The sequence below is a fragment of the Anomaloglossus baeobatrachus genome, chromosome 7, assembly GCF_048569485.1.
Source record: "Anomaloglossus baeobatrachus isolate aAnoBae1 chromosome 7, aAnoBae1.hap1, whole genome shotgun sequence".
Taxonomy (NCBI): Eukaryota; Metazoa; Chordata; class Amphibia; order Anura; family Aromobatidae; genus Anomaloglossus; species Anomaloglossus baeobatrachus.
In genome coordinates, this window is record NC_134359.1 from 221,439,868 (window position 1) to 221,463,609 (window position 23,742).

At 43.7% G+C, this 23,742-nt stretch overlaps 1 protein-coding gene across 1 annotated transcript in view; it reads right to left on the reverse strand.

The window, feature by feature from the left end:
- The window catches only part of GRIN2A (glutamate ionotropic receptor NMDA type subunit 2A), an 812,513-nt gene that overhangs the window by 64,845 nt on the left and 723,926 nt on the right, over positions 1 to 23,742 (reverse strand). The window contains exons 10-11 of the mRNA XM_075317910.1: positions 5,735 to 5,964; positions 3,459 to 3,619 (exon numbers count right to left, since the gene is read on the reverse strand). Coding sequence (XP_075174025.1) covers positions 3,459 to 3,619; positions 5,735 to 5,964 — 391 coding nt within the window. The remainder of the gene's footprint in view (positions 1 to 3,458; positions 3,620 to 5,734; positions 5,965 to 23,742) is intronic.

A 23,742-nucleotide genomic window follows, 5' to 3' on the forward strand; every position in this document is an offset into this window, starting at 1 on the left:
GTTCACCCACTTGAAAAGATGAGAGAAGCCTGTAATTGACATCATAGGTAGACCACAACTATGAAAGAGAAAATGTGAAAACAAATCCAGAAAATCACCGCGTCTGATTTGGTAAGATTGTTTTTTGCAAATATATTTATATTTACTTAGAAAATTGGTGATGTATTCAGTACTTATTTCACCCACTCTTTATGTGGTCTCACTTGTGATTTGGAAAATGGAAGAACTAAGCATTCCTATGTTTCATATCTTCCCCCAAGTATGTTCTAGAGGGAAAGACATCTGGCATCCATAAAAGCCAACCACAGAATAGGTCTTCTTTCTTAAACTATCATTTATCCCGTTAACCCATTAATGCCATCAAACACCAATGTTTGAAAAGTTCATGGGAATGTTAAAAGCTTTTAGAAAAGATTAGTCAGTTCATTGTAGACAGGAAAGTACACTCAGTTGTTGAAAAGTGATTGCACACATTTAGAATTAATGAAGAACAAATTGTCTAACGTGATCATGAAATCAAGAAGACTTTACTACTTTATATAATAAACTAGCCGTACCTTGTCACGCTTTGCTGTGGCACATTCTCATTTAATGGATAAGGAATTAAACAGAAGATACGTTTCCAGCAAGAGTTTAATTTGTCAACACTTGTGGGTATAGAGCGCAGTTGTTAGTCTATCGTGAACAGTTGAAATTTTCCGTGGTTGCGCACATGTAGTTGAAATTTTCCGCGGTTGCACGCATACGTAGATCGCGATGACCCAGTCACAGAAACAAAATCTGTGACGGGACGGTCGCCTCGCTGCCAGCATATAACATTTTTTCCATTCCAGTCACAGAAACAAAATATGTGATGGGACAGTCATGTTTTGGACAATCATCTGTCAATTGAGTGAGTGAGAAAATGACCGTCATTTTGCATCTCTATACTGTTGGCATTGTTTTGCCTCGGTTCCAACCATAGAGCGCTGTTGTTAGTCTACTGTGAACAGTTGAAATTTTCCACGGTTGCGCGCATGCAGTTGAAATTTTCTGCGGTTGCACGCATGCGTGGATCGCGATGACCCAGCATATAGCAGAGTTGTTAGCCTAGCGTGAACAGTTGAAATTTTCCGCGGTTGTGTGCATGCGTGGATCACGATGAGTGGACCGAAACCTTTGCGGGGTTTGGGGGGACATTGTGTCAAAATTTGACAACAATCGGTTAGGAACTTTCTGAGATAAGTGGATCTTTACAAGCGCATGCAAGATTTTTATTTATATAGATTGAGATAAAATAATTTGGAAGGTACAAAGACACCCCCGACAGGCAAAGATGTAAATGAGCACAACATGGAAAGGTTAATATGTGAAGGACTAGGAACTGCGTAAAGAAATATTCGGATTATACAAATGGCCACAATACAAATTCTGACAAGCTAATGCAGTGCCTTAATCCTGCCTTAAGTAGTATATTTGTGGAGGAACATAATATATTCAATCATATTTGCTGTACCAGCCCTTATTTGCCTATAAATTAGATAATTCATGGTTGCTAATCCATTTGCTATTAAAATTTGAAAACTTCCCAGAAAACAGAAAGAATACAAATCTTATCAACGTATTCAGAGAGATGAATTTAACATCTGCAGTAGCAAGACATTGAAATGTTGAAATCTATGCAAGCGTAGACCAAAAAGCTGAGTCCTTCTTTAAACACCTGTTTGATCTAGTGTAAAGTTACTATAATATTTAGAAGAGAAGGGACCTATTTTACGGTGCCAGGTTTTAGCTTCAAGGACAAAAGGTACCTATATTTTATTTCACCTTTCGGTTATCTATGCTCGTTTGTCAAGAAAGTAATTACCATGTGGACACTGAAAAGTTATGGTGATTAGTGACACTAATTCATGAATACCAATATTATATGAAAATCTATATGATACCAGCCTTGGACAGACCAGCAGCAGTCTCAGCTGCTTAAATAAATAGGAGACTATACAAGAGGTAGAGAAAAAATAGCCAATGAAAATAATATCAAATATATGATACTGAATAATAAGTTTAAAACATAGATGTATATCGCAAGGCATATTAAATGGTTAAAATAATAACCAAAAAGAGGAGCAGCCCAACAGGGCTATAAATCTATCAGCAAAAATCAAACAAGAATAATAAGAATAGCCTGAATGAATCTATAAGATTCTGGCCACAACAAACATATATAACATAGGGGAGAAATAAATCATACCCAATACTAAGGGCAGAAAAAAAGATAACAGTGCATGTGATAATAGTAGTAAGATCTTCTGACAGAGAAGCAGTTTGTGACTCAAATAAAACCATATAAATATTTAATAAATATAGGTATTTGTATTAGGAGGCATTACCTGCAGTCTTAACTTCCCTCTCCTGTGCCGGCACCAAATCCCAATGCGCGTTTCGGTATGTAACGTTTGTCAGTGGCCATGGTCATCTAAGAGTCTATGTAATGCTTTATTCTTTACAACTGTAATGCAATATGCGCACATACGAGTATGAGAGAGATCATTGTGAAAATATGTCCAAGCCCATTTTAAATCAAGGTGCACTGGATTGAGCTTCTTCATGAGTTTGCTGTATCATCCAGTTACCTTGCACCAGCATCAGAAATGTACTCGAGTCATGAATAATGATGAATTTGTTGGGTCGCAGTCAACCGTGCATTCTCGTAAAGCTTCACCTACTTTTCAAAAATTTTGCAGAGCGGAAGTAAAATAGCAAAAAAATTCAATAATTTTGTGCAGCTATAAGTTGAACAAAAAATGTTGTAACACTTCAAACAGTTTTTATGTCATACTTCTGGCTTAAACTATTTAATGAATCAGCCCTTTAGGCTTCTTGACACAATGGCTTTGATTCATCAACATAATTATGCCAGAATCCTAGTATAAATTGCTTTGCAAACTTTAAAAAATTTTACGCAACACTTGGGTTAAGAAATTTTGTGACTTTTGTTTTTTTCCCATCAGTGTCTCCCAACTGCACCAAAATGGGCAGAATTGGGGCATGACGGCATATTGGGGCATATATTTAACAATGGTTGTCCACACTGGTTAAGTCTTTGTCAAGCCCTGCTTGTTGCATTTTAACTCTGTGTAATTCACACACTGTCAGGATTTTTCTCTTGGTTGACTCAGGCTAGCTACATCTATAAAATGAGCAATGTCTTAGAAAAATCTCAGCTTGGCTACATAAAGCAGCTTTCTGATACACACGGATCCATGATTTCTTCTACCGATATATATAGAATAAAACCCCTGTGAAAACATCAGCCAAAAGTGAGAAGAAAAATTGTCTTCTATAGGGATGATGCTCTCAAAGAAGGAAAGCAATAAAGAAACTGTAAGCTACTATGGAACTGAAAACATCACAGACAATCTGGTCTTGATAAATAGACCGAAAAAGTGCAAAACTACAGTAGATTAAAGATGGCTCACCCAGTCTTTAAGCTGACCAAAGCTTCTTGAACTCCTTTTTGATTAAATTTTACCATGTACTGATGCATTTCAGGATAATTGTTTCTGATGTTCCTTTCTGTGCTTCCATTAGGAACTGTGCCAAATCGAAATGGGGGAGAATATTCATATGACCGTTGAAACTAGATATTGAGAAAGCAAATCAGAAATGTAGTGATTAGATCATAACTGAAATGGACATCACATAATTGCATAAAAAGCAAAGAGGACATTTTTTAAAAGAGATAAAAGAAATAGATGTTACTTCTCGGAGCTAGCCTGGTGAAAACGGCAAGATCAAGTTTTATACTGGAGGGTCTCTGTATACATTAAAGATACACCTCCTCTAAGAGAGTTACACAAGCTCTAATAATAGTATTGTCACATACTATGTTATTGTCATGATCCTGACTAGCAGTGCTCTGCTCTCCTGCAGAGTCGATGCCTAGTGTTGGTGTTATTCTCCAGTGGATGGTTTGTTCCCGGCCTTGGGCACTGTGTTGGTTTTGGGAGGGGCCTGTTCACTGAAGCCTTTATACGGGTGACTGTTCTGCTTTTTTTAGGAGCAACTCCATATGGAATGCCACCGGTGATAGTTCCTGTATTGCAGCTGCGTCTCCGGTTTCCATAAGTGACTGTCCTGATCTTGTCCCTGCTACCCCTAATCTAAGTACTCTTCTCTGCCCATTCCCCTGACTCGGACTCGACTCCTAGACTTCCCTTACCTTTCTTCTCGTGTACCTGATGTGACCTCCTGGCTTCCAGACTTCTGGCTCACACCCTGACTTCGGCCCCGCTGTCTTTTTGTGTACCTGACGTGACCTCCTGGCTTCCAGACCTCTGGCTCATACCCTGACCTCGGCCCTGCTATCTCCCCATGTCCTTGATGTGATTTCCTGGTTCATAACCTTTTGGCTTGTTTGACTACTCCTCCAGTTATATTTGCACTGTTTAGAGCTAATTAACTCTCCAAGATGGGAGAGTTCCAACAATCTTCTCAATGTTTTTTTATGGGGCATTACCAGGGAGAACATGGTCTAAAGGATGCTTTACGCGCTGCGACATTGCTAACGATATGTCGTCGGGGTCACGATGTGTGTGACGCACATCCGTCATCGTTAGCGACATCGCAGCGCGTGACAGCTAAGAACAACAATCAACAATCGCAAAAACGGCAAAAATCGTTGATCGTTGACACGTCGCTCCAAATCATAATGTCATTGGTGTTTCATTCCGCAGGTTGTTCGTTGTTCCTGCGGTGTGTGTGACACCGCAGGAACGACGAACATCATCCTACCTGCGTCCATCGGAAAGGAGGAAGGAAGGAGGTGGGCGGGATGTTCCGGCCGCTCATCTCCTCCTCTCATCTTTTATTGTGCGGCTGTTTTGTGACGCCGCTGTGACGTCGCTGTAACGCCGAACACACTTCCCCCTTAAAGGAGGGATTGTTCGGCAGCAACAGCGATGTCACTAAACAGATATGTGTGTGTGATGCTGCCGTAGCGATATTGTTCGCTATGGCAGCGATCACCACATGTCGCACAAACGATGGGGGCGGGTGCTATCGCTAGCGACATCGCTAGCGATGTCGCAGCATGTAAAGCACCCTTAAGTCTATGCCAAAATGAAAAACGCACCATGTTTCATCCCCCATTTGTCTCTTGACCAGAAATTATGTTGGAAAACCAGAGATTTCTGAAGCCAGAGAAAGACCCATGTAGTGTATGACCACTTTTCTCAAAACTGATTCTGAAGGTGCACTAGAGTCATATTTTTTCACATACAAGAAAAACTGACCAAGTTTCATTAGTTATTGTAGTCAAGAATTCATCAAAGTTTTAGAAGACTTTGGTCCGAGGTTCATCAGGTTTTCTTGTACTTGAAATTTTTTTCCTGTTATCTGAATGCTGTCTGATTCTTTCACGAACCCATAGACTTGCATTGCCGACTTTGATTCGACACTAGGATGAAAATTGGACATGTCTCCATGATTCTGTATGGACCACTTGGTTCACGGAAAATCACAGTCATGGGAATGACCACATTCACTATTATAGGTACGGGTGCTGTACAGAGATAGCACCATACACAACAATTGGACATCTAAATGAGACCTTCTAGGAACTGGTTACATAGGTAATAGTTAATAATCTAACTATCATGCAAAAATTATACCTTTGAACAGATATACCGTATGTAGATAAATTAATACAGTGGTTCTTTGTAATAATATATATTGGGAAGGTTTACATACATACCTTTTTATCACTAAGTCCAGTCACCTGATCAACAAATTCCTCTTGGATCATGAATGCAGCAAGGTTAGCAGTGTAACTGGCCAAAAATATTACAGCAAAGAAAGCCCAAATTGACACAATAATTTTGCTAGTTGTGCCTTTTGGATTTTGTACAGGCACAGAGTTATTAAAGACCAAACCCCAAAGTAGCCAGACAGCCTTTCCAATGGTGAAAGAAGGTCCATGTGGTGCTGAAATATCAAAAATGGGTATTAATAATTAATCTGTAATTCATTATACATACATCTACACATCAGGGATAACAGCAGGTGTCTACTGAACAAAATTTGCATACATGTTTAACTTACTATAGAACATATTTATTTCTATTCGCAAAAAAGGAACACCAAAATAATAAACAAGTACATATGCTCATGAATATTCATATCCATACTGTAGCCTGTACTGTATTTCACCTGTAAGAGCAGAAGTTTGCACTACTAAAACTGGATAGACATTTCAAGCTTTATGAACTATTTCAAAGTTATAAAGTTGAGTAGAGATGAGCGAACACGAAAAGTAAAATCTGTGTTCGTTCCGAACAAAGACTTTACAAAAAAATCAGAGTTTGAGTTTGGAGTTCGGGTGCTGTACCTACGCTGACCACTTGAGTGAGGATCACTGTGCTCGGGTACACACGGTGAGCTTAGGTGGAAATCAAAACTGCCAATCAGTGACTTCCAATGAAGTTTGAGTCAAGTCCAGGTCCCGAGCAGAACTTTATATAATTTCCGGCTGAACCCACAGAACTCAAACTTCCAAGGGTTCGCTCATCTCTAAAGTTGAGCCTTCTGATCACTTAGTCTCCCACCTCCACACAAGTACATATACTTTTTGTTTCTCTTTTCCTTCTTCTCTTCCTCTTTATGCCACTGATCCCACTCACAAAGTTGTTCTCATTTTCCTATTGTGTCTAATTAGACTAGAACTATTCAATTAAATGGGCGGCCATGTGAAACAGCAAGAAAGAAAGAATGCAAATTACTCCTCCACCAGAGAGAAAAGAACTGTCACTTTGTCACCATACCTAAAACATCTGCTCTCCACAGATAGGTCTCTCTTCCTTTTGGAAGATGCCTAGTCCTGTTTCAAAGTCCTTCTAAGGCTATGTGCCCACGCTGCGGAAAATGTGCGGAATTTGCTGCCATTATTTGGTGGAAATTCCGCAGATTTTTCAAAAATCCGCAGTACAGCAAGTCCCCAGCCATTTCTATGGCACTTTGGAAGTGCTGTGCCCATGCTGAGTTTTTTCCGCAGCGGAAATAATGCGGATTTCCCTGCGGAAAAATCTGCAGCTTGTCAATTATTCCTGCAGATTTGTCCGCACGATCCTTCACTTACCTGCCTTGAAAGGAGACACCTGAGTCACTTCCTCCAATGCAGAGGAGTGTGGTGAAGCCAGGAGCAGGAAGCAGGAGGTGGACGGGGCCTGCATGAGCTAGTTCAGGCCCGCTCACCTTCTCCTGCAAAGTGTAGACAGACATGGCTGGAAAGTGAAGTGCTGCGTGATGGAGGTAAGTATGAACTCCCCGATCACTCCAGCACTTGTTCTGCATTGAGGATGCAGTGCCCAAGCCATTGTACTGAATCCTCAATGCAGAATGCCCGCAGTATATCCGCAGGACATTCCACAATACAATTGCAACATTAAAACAAAGTTGTGCTGCGGTTTTCTGAGAGCTCCTGTGGAATGTCTTGCGGATATATCCTCAGGACACTTTCCCCGTGGGCACGTAACCTAAGGGTGTAATATTGGCTTTCAGGGTAGCTTCAGCCGAAAGGTGGACCTAGAAGGACAATTTATTTGCTTCTGAAGGAGAGCTACTCTCCTTTGCATACTTGTTTCTATGGGGCATTGCTTGCAAGATTGCACACCAACTGGATCTCTTTAATGAGAATCCGTTTCTATTAGTAAGGGTGTATTTATATAAATGTATCAATTGGATTTTTTTTGGCATGAGGATGGAAGTGACTCTCTCCACCCGAGCGTGACAGCTTCATAACTTTCTATCCAGCTCTCACATTTGGTTCAGAGACATGCAGTTAGTCTGTGAATTGCGGTCCAATTTTGGTCCTATTTGTACGTGTCGTCTAAGTGCTCCCTTAGTTGATCTGACGTGCCCACGGGGTCTCTGTGGTTACTCGTCAACAGGCCAGTGTCAATTTGGGTTGACACAGCGGCCTGGCCCAGTTTCGTGACCCCGGCGGTGTCAATAAAGATGGGGATGATGGGAGTAATTATTCGTGACACCACCTGTAGTGTGCGGCCAATTATCAGCCGCTGCTGCGTAAAGTCTCCCTCTCTTCTGGAGCAGATGGTGACGCAGCCCGGGTGTTGCAGCTCTCCACAGGTAGAGCTAGGCCCCAGGGAGGATGTTGGGAGTAGTAGTCACCTATGTCGCAGGGGCACGATGTTTAGAGCGCTGGCAGTGATGGGATGACACAGTGGGTGCAGTTCAAGTTATTTTTCTCACTGATAACACACCGCCGTTGGAGTGCCAGGCTGCACTGTGATGGGCTTCAGCCATACCCGGATACTTCGGAGGTCGAGGCCGGTGTTTCTGTGCCGCCCCCGTGCCAGCAGCCAGGTTGCTGCTTGAATTCGGATCCGCGGTGGTCGAGGGGTCTCCGGACCCAGGGGTCACGCGGCCACTCGATGAAGATGGGGGACTATGTACAAGGGGGGAATTTGGAGTTTGTGACGCCACCCACAGTGCGTGGTAAGTTAGGAGGGTACCACCGCTGCTGTTGGGGACACCCGGTGGTGGTGGTATGGCAGCAAGGATGTTTTAACCCCTCTGTGGGTAGGGGGGGTTTTGCCCCGGGAGCCCGGTGATGCTGAAGTGGGGGTGCCGTTTGGGTAGGAGAAGGATTTTCTCAGTGTACTCACTCAGTCCATAAATAATCACACTGACAGCTTGCAAACCAGAGTTCTGAGCACCAATGCAGCTGGGAGGGAGTACGCTTGGGTCCGTGTCCTTGGTGTTGCAGTTAGTCTGTGACCCTTTTCCTTGGCACCAGTGTTTTCCTCTTTGGACCCTCAAGTCTTAAACTTTTCGGGTCCCGCTCACCCATGTGGCTAACGGAGTGAGCTTGCTCTCAGGGTTCACGCATAGGATTTCTTTGGACTGCATTGGGAAAGTCCTATGCCATCGCTGTGCTAGTACTCCGATTTTGGAGAGGGTTGGGGATGACACTTGAAATCTTCACCCCCATCAGGTAAATTACCAGGATGCATAAAGCTACTTCCTTGCCTAGGGTCCACGTACCCCGTCGTGCCCTGGCCCCTGCCCGGTGATAGCTGAAGGCCGCCGGCCGCCCTCCTCAGCAGTCCGTACCCTCTGACACTATCCCCTGCGACCGGGGTTCCAGCTCCTACCAGGCCCAGACCAACGTCTGCCACCTAGTACACAGGAGCCCTGCTCCGTGACCTATCCTCTCGATAGTCACTTCTTTCCCCTTCCACTGATACTTCACTTCACCTCTCACTTTTTCACTTTCCCCTACCAACCCCCCATGTGGTTGGCTCATTCCCTTCAGGCCCCCCAATGGTGTGTCTGGTGGGTACAGTGCAAAGTGTTCCTAGGGTTTTGATTGGCTTAGCTGTTGGCAACACCAAAGGACCAGGACCCGTAACCAAGGAGGGTGGATACTGTGCTGAAGGGCAGATTGCACAATACCCTTTGACGACCTGTTAGGCCAGGGTGTCACATTTCCTTCTGTGCGTTTCCTTTCAATGGTTTCTCTCCACCCCAGCTCCTGGGCAGTGGAACACATCACGGGTGCCTTCCGCACTCCTCGTGAACCCTGGGATTCCTAAGAACCCGGGTCGAGTCTTCATCTCCAGACCACGGGCCCCTGACTATCCATGTCCGTGCTTGTTTGTCTGTTCCTAAGTTCAACCTGGCTCGCACACTGTCCGGTACTTACTCCCCACTGCTGGTGCTTGCTGCGATTGCCGGAGACCGCCTGTGTGTGATCACTTCTAACTACCCTTGTTTGTGCCCCGCCTCCCGGGTTCCTGAAGTAGTGGGCAAGAGGTCCCATGCCTCGTGATGGCCACCCCCGCACCTACCCTAGCCCAGTCCCAGTGGAAAAGCTCCTGTGTTATGTCATGGATGGTGTATTGCTGGAGGTTAACCAGTGTCAACCTCTTCTGTATCCGAAATGAATACTGCACCTCGGGTGAGGTACAGTACCCTGTGGCGCCTGAAGCCGCAGGGGCGCCACAGATCTCCAGCAGTTAATTCTTGCTTATAGAGGAAATTGGGAAATCGTGCAGATCCCCACAGACACCAGCAAAGGGAAGATAAAGTCAGCTTCCTTGCACTCTCCTGCCCCCCTCCGCCAGAGAGGACGTTGGTTTCCTCACCTGTCCAGGTGCCCTGCGGCGGCGGCCCCGTTCCCATCTCAGGCTGCTGTCTCCCGGAGAGTCTGTACACCTTGCAGGTTTTCTGCTTCTGTCCATAGGGTGCGACCGCGGCCAAGCCCCCTTTCTTAAAGTGCCAGCATCCTCCTATCCCGGAAATACTTCTAAAGTCAGCTGTGAGGCTGCAGGTACATAACACACCTCTGCCCTATGGGAGGTGCCTGGGCAATGAGTTAGTTTCCTCGCTAGTTGTCAGTTACCTCAGTGCTGCTGCTGTTATTGTGCTGTCTGTTGCTGCTGACACTTGTTTATATTTCAGTGCTGTGCTACCTTGCTGTTCCACTGCTGCCGCTACCATCCACACCAACCGGCTTACATGATACCCTTCTCTGCAAGTATCCATGCCGGTCGCTGCCGTTGTATCATCCAGCCATTCATCCATCCCGGATGGAACCCCAACATCGGCTGCTGCTGTAGTCTTATCCTAGAAACTGTTGCTCCCTTACCACTGCGGCCAGCCGTTGCAGCTCTAGTCTTATCGAGTACCACTCGGACTCACACTTGTAGCATAACATCCTCACCAACGTAAAAAAACAGGTGTAGGCTTGTAGTTAAGCTCCTCTGGGTTTTCTGTGTGTTGTAGCCCAGTGGGTTCACTATCATGGCTGCTGCATTCTGTGGACTGCGACCTGGACATCTGACCAATGAAGCCCAAACCTTCTTGTAGGGGGTCCCAGGTGTAAAATAAGAGAATCCTTTAGACTCCGCAGATTACTTTTGTCAGGGCAAATGTAACGTTCCACTTAAGTAATTTAGGCTTATCAAGTTTTTAGAACATTTTACTAATGATGACATTCTGAAAGGAACATTTCATTTTTTACCCACAAAAAGCACACATCATTTGAAGAATGAACATCATATTTTAATTTTTTCTTCTGACTATGAATGAACATCATTGTTAAAAGGAGAAAAATCTATTTCTGTCACTTGTCATCATATTAAGCAGACAGTAGCTAATGTTGTCATGCTTTTTCAATCCCCGTAAGCAACAAATTATAAGAATTTTTCTCTTCCAGGACTCTTGTTGGATAACCATTCTGGCTGCATTTTAATCATCATTTTTTTTTACTTCTTTGGTGTCAAACTTTGGTTAACCTCTAATTATATGTTAGGAAATTGCATTTAAAACTATTTTTCTATCTCCCGATAGGAAACTAAATTCTTATCATACAACAAAAATTCCTTACAACATGGGATTATTGGATAAACTACTCTTAATTTTGACAGGTCATTAGATTTTGTGCCCTAGATAATCGGTTCACGCTGTTAGTCATCCCAGTACTGTATTGTGTCATTCCATGGTAACTTACGTTACATTCACAAACGAAAAACTGATTAATAATGGCTACAGACTGTTCTCTAAAGGCAGGCACGTTACCATGGATCTCTTCTATGGGGTCACATGTGGACCACTTGAAATGAATTATTTAATTTTATTATATATATATAAATATATATATTTATATATATATATATATATATATATATATACAGTACAGACCAAAAGTTTGGACACACCTCACTCAAAGAGTTTTCTTTATTTTCAGGACTCTGAAAATTGTAGATTCACATTGAAGGCATCAAAACTATGAATTAAAACATGTGGAATGACATACTTAAAAAAGTGTGAAACAACTGAAAATATGTTTAAAAAAGTGTGAAACAACTGAAAATATGTCATATTCTAGGTTCTTCAAAGTAGCCACCTTTTGCTTTCATTACTACTTTGCACACTCTTGGCATTCTCTTGATGAGCTTCAAGAGGTAGTAACCGGAAATGGTTTTCCAACAGTCTTGAAGGAGTTTCCAGAGATGCTTAGCACTTGTTGGCCCTTTTGCCTTCACTCTGCGGTCCAGCTCACCCCAAACCATCTCGATTGGGTTCAGGTCTGGTGACTGTGGAGACCAGGTCATCTAGCGTAGCATCCCATCACTCTGCTTCTTAATTAAATAGCCCTTACACAGCCTGGAGGTGTGTTTGGGGTCATTGTCCTGTTGAAAAATAAATGATGGTCCAACTAAACGCAAACCGGATGGAATAGCACGCCACTGCAAGATGCTGTGGTAGGCATGCTGGTTCCGTATGCCTTCAATTTTGAATAAATCCCCACAGTGTCACCAGCAAAGCACCCCCACACCATCACACCTCCTCCTCCATGCTTCACGGTGGGAACCAGGCATGTAGAGTCCATCCGTTCACCTTTTCTATGAAGACATGGTGGTTGGATCCAAAGATCTCAAATTTGGACTCATCAGACCAAAGCACAGATTTCCACTGGTCTAATGTCCATTCCTTGTGTTCTTTAGCCCAAGCAAGTCTCTTCTGCTTGTTGCCTGTCCTTAGCAGTGGTTTCCTAGCAGCTATTTTACCATGAAGGCCTGCTGCACAAAGTTTCCTATTAACAGTTGTTCTAGAGATGAGAAGGTGTGTCCAAACGTTTGGTCTGTACTGTATATATATAAATATATATATATATGTATATATATACACATATATAGATATATGTATATTTGCATGCGCATTACTTTCTAAGCCCCTCACTATACCCACACGCCACCCCAAATTGATCCTCCTGCCTTATTCATATTAAAGCTTTTTTTTCTTGCAAAAACTTAATTTTGGTTATGCATTATGTGTAATATTTTGTAGATACCGTGTTTTCCCGAAAATAAAACGTACCTCGAAAATAAGCCCTAGCAGGGTTTTTCGGCCTTTTTTTCGAGTATGCTTAAAATATAAGCTCTACTCCAAAAATAATTCTTAGTTGCAGTTCATCCTACTGGTATCCTTAAATAGGTCTTCGGTAACCCTTTCAGGATATCTAACTTTGACTGCTGTATGTTGCCCCGTTATGTTTCTGAAAGGCCTGGAAATGTATGTCAATGCTTACTGAATATTCACCCCTTCCCCCGTCCACCCCTCTGTGCCAGCATCAGTGATTTGGTTGCCTGTAAATGCCTAATGAATATTCACCCTTCACCCACCCACTGTTTTTTGCCAGCATCAGTCATTGGGTGCAGTCAGATAGTTGTATTACTTGCCCGAGAAGTAGTAGCTCTCCTGACCTGAGCATGATAGTATGTATTTCTATGCAGCATTCATGCTCAGGTCAAGAGAGCCACTGGCCAGTCTGAGAATTGCAATACGATCCTTGAGTGAGATATTCAACATTCTGACTGCACCCAATCAATGACTCCATCATAGAGGGGTTAGTGGAGAAAGGGGAGAATATTCATTTAGCATTAACTGGTGACCCAATCAATGATGCTGCCACAGAGTGGTTGGTAGGGAAAGGGGAGAATATTAATTTAGAATTAACTGGGACCCAATCAGTGATGCCGGAACAGAGCGGTGGGTGGGTGAAAGGGTGAATATTCATTTGCTATTAATAGGCAACACAATCACTGACAATGGCATAGAGGAGTGGGTGGGGAAAGGGGTGAATATTTATTTGGCATTAATGGGCGACCCAGTCACTGGAGCCAATAAACAAGATAAGACATTCCCTGAAAATAAGCCCTAGTGCATCTTTTGGCATCCAAATAATATAAGACCCTGTCTTATTTTTGGGGAAACACAATATTTTCATAAATCATATCACTCTGTTATATGTTTGACATTTAAAAAAATTTCAACAGGAACAGATTATTATTATTATTATTTATTATTATAGCGCCATTTATTCCATGGCGCTTTACAAGTGAAAGAGGGTATACGTACAACAGATAACAAACAAATAAAATTGTGTTCTTAGTAAAGTGGTTGGGAGTTTTAGCATAGTCACTATTTTTTTTTTTACATTATTTAAGACTAATATATGGACCAAAATGGAATATATAATCAAACTGAGTCTTCCAGAACAGGATCAACTCTTGAACAACTAAGAGTAGGTTGACATGAGCATATTTTTGGTCCGAGTGTTGTCCATAAAAACTGGACAGAACACAGACCAATAATATTTAATGGGGCAGTGCAGTTGAGTGATTTCTTTCACTGACCAAATCTGCGTGTGAACAAATATTGCATCATTTCCTCTATGCGTTGGATGAGACCCGCCCACTCAAGTCTATGGGTGTACCAAAATATTTGGGCGCCATATAATGCCATCCTCATTTAATTAGCAGGTATAGAATACTATATTAGCTGCAATGTCTACTACAGGGGAAATACATAATCATAAACCGCCTTCACGATCCATGACAAACAATCACTGGACGTGCCAGGTTCATTCTGATCTTATATTGTCAGAATAAACCTGGTCACCAATTCCTTTTAAAGAAAGTTGTAGAGGACTTGATAATGATGACTCAGTTTAGAGTTAAAATTATTCCTGAGTTAATACATGATTTAGAAACCTCAGTCTTTTATTCATGAAAAAAAAATAAGCCTATGAGCCTGAGGGCACCTACTAATCATGGACACAAGATTGTCAGGTTGTGTCTCTAAAAATTAACATTTCAATTAATTTTTAATAATACTTCAAGCATTATCTGTTTAAATTCACAAGATTTACTCTTTCTATACATATCTCCATACATTTTTTCTGGGCAGTACAGAATATAGATTATAAGCACTACATAATAGAAAATGTACTTATAGTGACCCATTGTGAAATGTATTATGAAAAACACTGCACTGCCTTTGCCATACTGTTTTGAAGGCCCCTTTTAAGGTGATCATTTTACTCTAAAATTCCGTGGCCCACAATAACGTTTTAACAGCAATAATAATCCAAAGTTTCATAACTCCTTTCATATATCAATAATTGTTCTATAGCTATTGACTGAAGCACTCTCCAAGCAGTTGAGCTTTGTGGGTCTCATGCATGAAAACCATTCTGGATAAGTACCTTCTCCTGTTGGTGGATACATTGTTTTTGGACAGGTACAAGACCCTTTACTCCCCTCTGTGGTCGAACATTTTGCACTCTTTCTTTCTAGTACCAGTCTTAGGAGGGATAGGGCTGAACTTCTTTAGCTGGGACCGACTAAACTCACATCACTATATGCTTAAGTTTTCTGATTTGCTCCTTTGTAACCCTCTCTAAGTCCAAGTAAAATTAATGTTACTCACTCCCACTTCTATATACAGTAGCTGTGACGCAGACATTGTCTACTTCTCCTTTCATGTCTCAGCCTGTCTGCATGTGCCTATACTCTACTAGCAAAAAACTAATATTCCCTCTGTACATTTCCAAAGGAATGCATACTAATGCCTACTCCAAAATGTTCCATGACTCATGAGCCATATCACCCTAAAATTGAATGCATTAAATGTAGTAATCAGTGAGCACTACCATGCTTGGGTGCTCATTACTCGTTAAGAGCAGTTGGATGCTCGGATGGGCGTGACACGAGAACCTGAGTATAATGGAAAACAATGGGAGAAGATTTCCTGGAAAAATGCTCGAATTTCCCATTGAATTCCATTATATTCATGTGCTCGAGTCATGCCATTCCGAGCATCCAACTGCTGAGCATGGTAGTGCTTGTGCGTCACTAATTAACTCATTAAAAGACACATCACAACCCTAGGTATGAATTTGCAGCAGCTCAGAACTCAGTGCAATGGGACACACCTAACTCAATGGCATACTACTAAATAACAACCAGAATACCGTATATATCATGATATTACATAGCATGTATGGTCATCAGTATATCATAAACTGGTAACTCATAAACCCTGTCATGATCCAGGACCGATATTCCCCGCTTCAGTGTTTCCCAGATCCGGCCTGGTCATGTCAGGGGTTAACTCCCATCAGCCTTGTTCTGATTTCAGAACACACTAAATATGGTCGCTGCACCAGCATTCCAGTGCTGGTTATAGTTTTGCTCTGCAGCCTGTGACTGGTTCTGGTAAGATTTCCTGTTTTATAAGACTCTGTTACCGTGCCTTGACCTGTACCCTCCCCCGTTCATCCGTCTCTCCCAGCCCCTGACTTCCAGCACCTGTCAGAAGTTTACCCATCCTGGTTTATCCTCTTTCCCATGTTTGTGCCTCACCATCTGGTCTTGTCTTCTGTTTACTGTGTCCTTTGTGTTTCCCTCTGCATTCCTGATCTCCTGGCTTCCGATCTATGTTCTGTTTTCTGACTTGATCTTGATCTTCCCTCTGCAGTGACTTGACTTCCCTGCTGGACCCTTACCGCTTGACTACTCTATTACCCCCTGGTGGTTCACCTGTGAACTGCCTGCTGAGGTTATTATGCTGTACTTCAGCCTCCTTTCTGTTACAGTGTTACTTTGACTCTCCACTACTCTGCTGCCACCTAGTGGGGAATACGCTGTACTACATCTTACCAGCCCTTTGTACAGCGTGACAGACACTATGTGAACAAATGTATTGTTATACATGTCAATCTTTACATTTCGATTTCTCATTCAGTCCCATGGTGTATGAAATTTGCCTTTACAAACATTTTTGAAAGAATGGAATGTTCCAAAGAGATCATTAAATTTCAGTGTGCAATTTTAATAGAATACCACCTTTGTAATAAATCAGTTAATGGAATTTCTTCTTTTATAAATGTTCCAGAATCGACAGTCATCGGTACTATTAAATAATGGGGGTGTTTATTATAACAACTTCTTAATTATATCAGTAAATTCTAAAATAAGATGTCAGGACATCTCTCCATCTGCTGAATCTCAAGAGAACATAGGTCATGCAGCAAGAAAATGACCCAAGGGACACGGTCATTGTACAAAGAAATGGTTAAAGAAGAGGCCTGATTCATCATATATTTTCAACTAGAATTCTGGGGTAAAAATCTTTTGAAAAATTGCAAAATTTTGGCAGAACTCGAGGCTGAGCTAAATTTTTTAAACTTTTGGCATTCTCAGGCCATTTTTGCCCAGCTGGACAGATCTGGTGTTGGACAAGGCATGGTGACCCTGCTTGTCAAATTCATAATGAGCGGAGGCATATTTTATGCCAAAACTCTAACTTCAACAGGGACTGGAGTAAGATTTGTGGTGAGGCAGAGGCGTATGCCACTTTGTGCCTTGCCTGATTCATTAAGAAGTGAATCAGGAACTTTGCACTTCAACCCACCCCCTCATCAAGACTGGCATGAATTTTGCCAGTCTTGATTAATTGGAGTGAAAGTTTTGGAAAATCCAGCCCAAATTCCTAACACAAATCCTAAAGAAATGTTATAGAAGGACCTGAAACGAGCAGTTCGTGGGAGGAACATAATATAACAGAGAAGAAGCTGTTTTGAAGGCAAGAATGAGCTAAACTTTCTCCAAACTGATGTGCAGGACTTAAAAACATTTGATTCAGTTATTGCTGCACAAGGAATGAGGTGGTCATACCAGATACTGAAAGCAAAGGTTCACATACTTTACATACTTTTGCTTCTCAGAGATATATAATATTAAATAATTTTCCTCATTTATGAAATGACAAAGTATATTATTTACATTTGTACATTCGTACAGTCGTACGATATCATACATTCCTTTCCCATGAACCTGCTAAAAACCTTGTGCATGCCCTTATTATCTCCCACCTGGACTACTGCAACCCCCTGCTCTGTGGTCTTCTTTCAAACGATCTCGCACCCCTTCAATCTATTCTTAACTATGCTGCCCGACTAATCCCCCTGTCCCCTGCTACTCCCCGACTTCCCCTCTCTGCCAATAACTTCACTGACTTCCCATTGCCCAACAGCTCCAGTTCAAAACACTAACCATTACATACAAAGCCATCCACATCCTGTCTCTTCCAAATATCTGTGACCCAGTTTCCTGGTACGCACCGGCACATAACCTCCGATCCTTACAAGATCTCCTTCTCTACTGCCCTTGCATCTCCTCTTCTCACACTTACATCGAAGATGGCTTCCATGCCTCCCCATACTCTGGGACTCTCTGCCACAACATAAGAAAATCTCGCCTGCTTTGAAAAGCTTCAAAAGGAACCGGAAGACCCACCTCTTCTCCCAAGCCTACAACCTGCTGTAACCCTCAGTCCTCCATAGCGCTGCACAACCATCTCCACTCTTACCTACTGTAGCCTCTCCCATCCCTTGTATACTGTGAATCCTCGTGGGCAGAGTCGTCCCTTCTCCTGTATCTGTCTGTTTTTGTATTGTTCATGATTATTGTACTTATTTTTATGTACACCCCTTTTCACTTGTAAAGTGCTATGGAATAAATGGTGCTATAATAATTATAATAAAAAATAATACTAATAAATAATAATGTTAAATAATTTTCCTCATTTATGAATTGACAAAGTCTAAAATTTCTCACTCATTTGTTTGATTTGGTTTTCTTTATCTACTTTTAGGACTTGTATAAAAAAAACTAAGTAAAATTTTTGCAGAAATTGACATTTCGGAAGGGTTCACAAACTTTCAAGCCCCAGTGTACATAACGCTTATATGTACTGATAGGTCATATGAGCACGTTGTCTTCAGAAGAAAATGAATCCAGTATAGATTTTCAGGAAGCCCGTATTCTCATTTTGGCACTGCTGAATTTTTTTAAGACTACACAAGATCGAAAATTAGAATACTTGTCTGAAAATGTCAATTTGATGAAACAGCCAGATGTCACAAGTCATGATGTTTTATTAAATTCCATTAAGCCATAGGACAGAACATTCGTTTTCTTTATAAACATTTCTTTATAAACATTTACACCAAGCAAAGGTGAACGTAAAATGTAATCTTTGTGGACATTTGTCATTTTTGTTTTTATGTAGTTCACTGGGTTAGCGATGTTTTAAATAACCCTTGAACTTTAGCATAAGGTTAAGAAACCATAGAAATATACATCTTAGCCGGCGTTTTTATAAGTAGACTTCCCCCTCAGATGTGTGTTCTATAGGCTACATGTATAAAAAACGGTCATGTAATCATAAAGCTCTTATAGCACCCCTGATCTACTAAGGGCACTACTAGGTACTGCATCCTCACCAGGATGCAGGGCCTACCCCCAGGGACCTGGAACACCAGTGCCAGTGACATCTGCACACACCAAAATCCCAGTTCCCTCTCCACACCAGGGGTAATTGGCTAGTCAAACACAAAAGAGAAGGCCACCTAGAGGGCGGAGCCAGTCTAGGGGACTTGACATCCTGGTGGGAGAGGACACTGAGCAGTCAAGAGTAGAGAGTCAAGGAGAGAGATGTGCCTAGAGCTGGGTCATGTAATGGTGACCTGGGGGCACAGGAGAGTGGTCGCCAGGGTAGGTACACCCGAGTACCACTGGGACCACAGCACTAACGGGGCACAGGGCCCTAGGTCAGGTGTCAGCTTCACGTGGCCTGGCAATTACCTGCACAGTGAGGGGACCTTCATGGACCTCACTGACCCACAGATCCTGGGGCACCAGCAGTAAAGAGAGGATCAGGGTTGGGGACACGGACTGGTCCTACAGGGTCCACACTGCCCGCCGTACGGACGAAAAGACTGCCAAAAAGGACAGTCAGGCCCCAAACCAGCTCCAAGCTATGGGGACCCAACCACACTGAGGGTGTCGGGGACAGAGCAACCGAGTCATCAAAACTGGGACTGGAAATACAAGGACCTGAACCAGTCATACGAGAATCCAACTGTCAGTAAAGACTGTTAACTTACAACCCATGGGGTGGCCTCCCTTCCTCGGCAAAAGTCTCCACCATTCATCTCCCAGGGCTCAGGCCTACCTGCGGAGGGCCTACCACCACAGCTGCTATTACCATCTGCCCCAGGGATAACAAACTCAGCAGCGGCGGTGCCACCATCTTAACCGCAACCCGCAGGTGGCATCACACCAATGACTTTAATCTCCCCTGTAGATACTCCCCATTAAAAAGTGTCCCCAGGGTCACAGAACCAGGCAACGGCCAGCATTCACCCGTGACACAGCATCCCTGTAAATATACGGCCCGGAACAGAGTACTCCATAGCCCTGGGCGACACACACTACTGCATTGATATAGAGCTCCCAATTCTGGGCTGGGCTCACTCGTCATCTAGTTGTGAGACTCAATACAATGTAATTGGAATCACTGAGTAATTTGAGCCTAATGCAGGCGTCACACGATACGATCTATCGTGCGATCGCACGAGCGATCGTACCTGCCCCCGTCGTTTGTGCGTCACGGGCAATTAGTTGCCCGTGGCACACAAAGTCATTAAACTCCCGTCACACGTACTTACCTGCTGAGCAACGTCGCTGTGGGCGGCGAACATCCTCTTCCTGGAGGGGGTGGGACGTTCGGCGTCACAGCGACGTCACACAGCGGCCGGCCAATAGAGGCGGAGGGGCGGAGATGAGCAGGACGTAAACATCCCACCAACCTTCTTCCTTCAGCATTGCCGACGGCCGCACGTAAGCTGCAGTTCATCGTTCCCGGGCTGTCACACAGAGCGATGTGTGCTACCCCGGGTATGATGAACAACCAGCGCAAAGAAGAATAAACGATTTTTTAAAACTAAACGTCGTGTAAACGATACACGATTTGTAACCAATTTGCGATCGTTCTGAGACGCTAGTAGGTGTCACACGAAACGACATCACAAACGATGCTGGATGTGCGTCACGAAAACCGTGACCCCGACGACATATCGCACGATGGATCGTCTCGTGTGATGCCCGCATAAGACTATGTGCATACGCTGCAGAAAATTTGCGGCATTTGCTGCAATTTTTTCGTGGAAATTCCATGGATTTTTCATAAATCCACTGTATAGCAAATCCCCAGTCATTTCTATGGCATTTTGGAACTGCTGTCACCATGCTGCATTTTTTTTTCGCAGCGTAAATAATGCGGATTTCCCTGCGGAAAAATCTGCAGCATGTGAATTATTCCTGCGGATTTCTCCGCTGGTTCCTATACTTACCTGCCTTGATTGAAGACACCGGAGTCATTTCCTCCAGTGAAGAGGAGTGCGGTGGAGCCAGGAGCAGGAGGTGAGTGGGGCCTGCAAGAACTCCGGTCATGTGACAGCCAGAGCTAGTGCAGGCCCACCCACCTTCTCCTGCAAAGTGCAGAACAGACACAGCCGGAGAGTGAAGTGCTGCATGATGGAGGTAAGTATGAACTCCGCGATTACTCCAGCACTTGTTCTGCATTGAGGATGCAGTGCCGAAGCCATGGTACTGTATCCTCAAAGCAGAATGCCCGCAGCATATCCGCAGGACATTCCGCAGCATGGAAACAGACAAAGTTGTGCTGCGGTTTTCTGGGAGATCCTGCAGAATGTTCTGCGGATATATCCACAGGACACTTTCCCCGTAGGCACATAGCCTAATGCGGGCGTCACACGAGATGTCTATCATGCGATATGTCGTCTGAGTCACGGTTTTCGTGATGCACATCCAGCATCGTTTGTGACGTCGTTTCGTGTGACACCTAAGAGCGTCTCAGAACGATCGTAATTCGGTTACAAATCGTGTATCGTTTACACGTCGTTTATTTTTAAAAAATCGTTTATTTTTCTTTCGCCGGATGTTCATCGTACCTGGGGTAGCACACATCGCTCCGTATGACACCCCAGGAACGATGAACACAGCATACCTGCGTCCCGCAGCTCCTGCCAGCTATGCGGAAAGAAGGAGATGGGAGGGATGTTTACGTCCCACTCATCTCCACTCCTCCACTTCTATTGGCCGGCAGCTGTGTGACGTCGCTGTGACGCCGAACGTCCCACCCCCTTCAGGAAGTGGATTTTCGCTGCCCACAGCGACATCGCTCAGCAGGCAAGTACGTGTGACGGGGGTTTAACGACTTTGTGCGACACGGGCAGCGATTTCCCTGTGATGCACAAATGACAGGGGCGGATACGATCACTCGTGCGATCGCATGATAGATCGTATCGTGTGACGCCCACATAAGGCTACGTTCCTACCATAGGCTTTTGGTTTTTGTTGCAGAATTTCTGCACCTATTATGTAAATAAGGTAATTTGAGGTTTTATTAACACTCCAGTTTCTCTCTTGTTGGTGCATCATGTTTTAAATAAAGCTGCTTTGTTTTTGAAACTTCCTGGTATTTGTTGTTAACAAAACTTTATTGATATTAGTCATGTGTGAATTACATTCCCTTCTGATGCATTTCCGCAATGGAAAAGCACTAAAAACACACATGCGTTTTTCACCTGCGGATTTTTTGCATATAATGTAAGTCTATGGGGAAAATCAATGAGAAAAAAAAGAAGCACAGTGGGCATGAGATTTCTAGAAATCCCATCCGATTTGCTGGAACTGTAAGACGCTGCATTTTAAAGGGAATCTGTCTCCATGTTTTTCCCTTATAAGCTGTGGCCACCACCAGTGAGCTCTTATATACAGCATCCAGAATACTCAAGAGCTCAGGCCACTCTGTATAATGTGAAAAGCACCTGTATAATATTCACCTAGGGGGTGGTCTGATCTGATGGATGTCGCTGGTCTCAGTCAGGCGCCTCCTCCATCTTGTGCAATCGCCATCCTCCTTCCCAGCCCTGTGTGCATGATGTGTCCTACATCATCCACACAGAGGCCTCCGTAGCGCTCATGCAAAGGCGCACTTTTATCTGTCCTGCTGAGGGAAGAGCAAAGTACTATAATGTGCAGGTGCAAGTAAAGGTCAAAGACTGCCCTTTCATGCACACTACAATGCTTTGATCTGCTCTCGGCTGGGCAGACAGAAGGGCATGTGTGCAGGAGCGCATTGGCGACCTGTGTGGATGATGTAGGATACATCATGCACACGAGGCTGGGAAGGAGGACGGCGATCACACAAGATGGAGGAGGCACCTGACCGAGACCAGCGACACCCATCAGACCACCACGCCCTCCTAAGTGAGTATAATAAAGGTGTTTTTTATGTTATACAGAGAGACATGGGCTCTTATATAAAGTATTCTAGAATGCTCTATATAAGGGCTCACTGGTGGTGGCCGCAGCTTAGGGGTACTTTACACGCTGCGACATCACTATGCAATTGCTAGCGATGTCGAGCGCGATAGCACTCGCCCCCGTCGCTCGTGTGACATTTGGTGAAAGCTGCCATAGCGAATATTATCGCTATGGCAGCGTCACACGCACATACCTGGTCAGTGACGTCGCTGTGACCGCCGAACAATCCCTCCCTCAAGGGGGAGGTGCGTTCGGCGTCATATCGACGTCACTGCGGCGTCACTAAGCGGACGGCCAATAGAAGCGGAGGGGCGAAGATGAGCGGGACGTAACATCCCACCCACCTCCTTCCTTCCGCATTGCCAGTGGACGCAGGTAAGGAGATGTTTGTCGCTCCCGCGGTGTCACACATAGCGATGTGTGCTGCCGCAGGAATGACGAACAACATCGTACCAGTGGCTGCAGCGATATTAAGGAAATGAACGACGTGTCAACGATCACCGTTTTGGAACGATTTTGCAATCGTTGATCGTCGCTCATTAGTGTTACACGCTGCTATGTCGCTACCGCGCCGGATGTGCGTCACTAACGATGTGACCCTGATGATATATCGGTAGCGATGTCGCAGCGTGTAAAGTACCCCTTATAGTGAAAAAACTTGGTGACAGGTTCCCTTTAAATGAAGCAACAATATGCA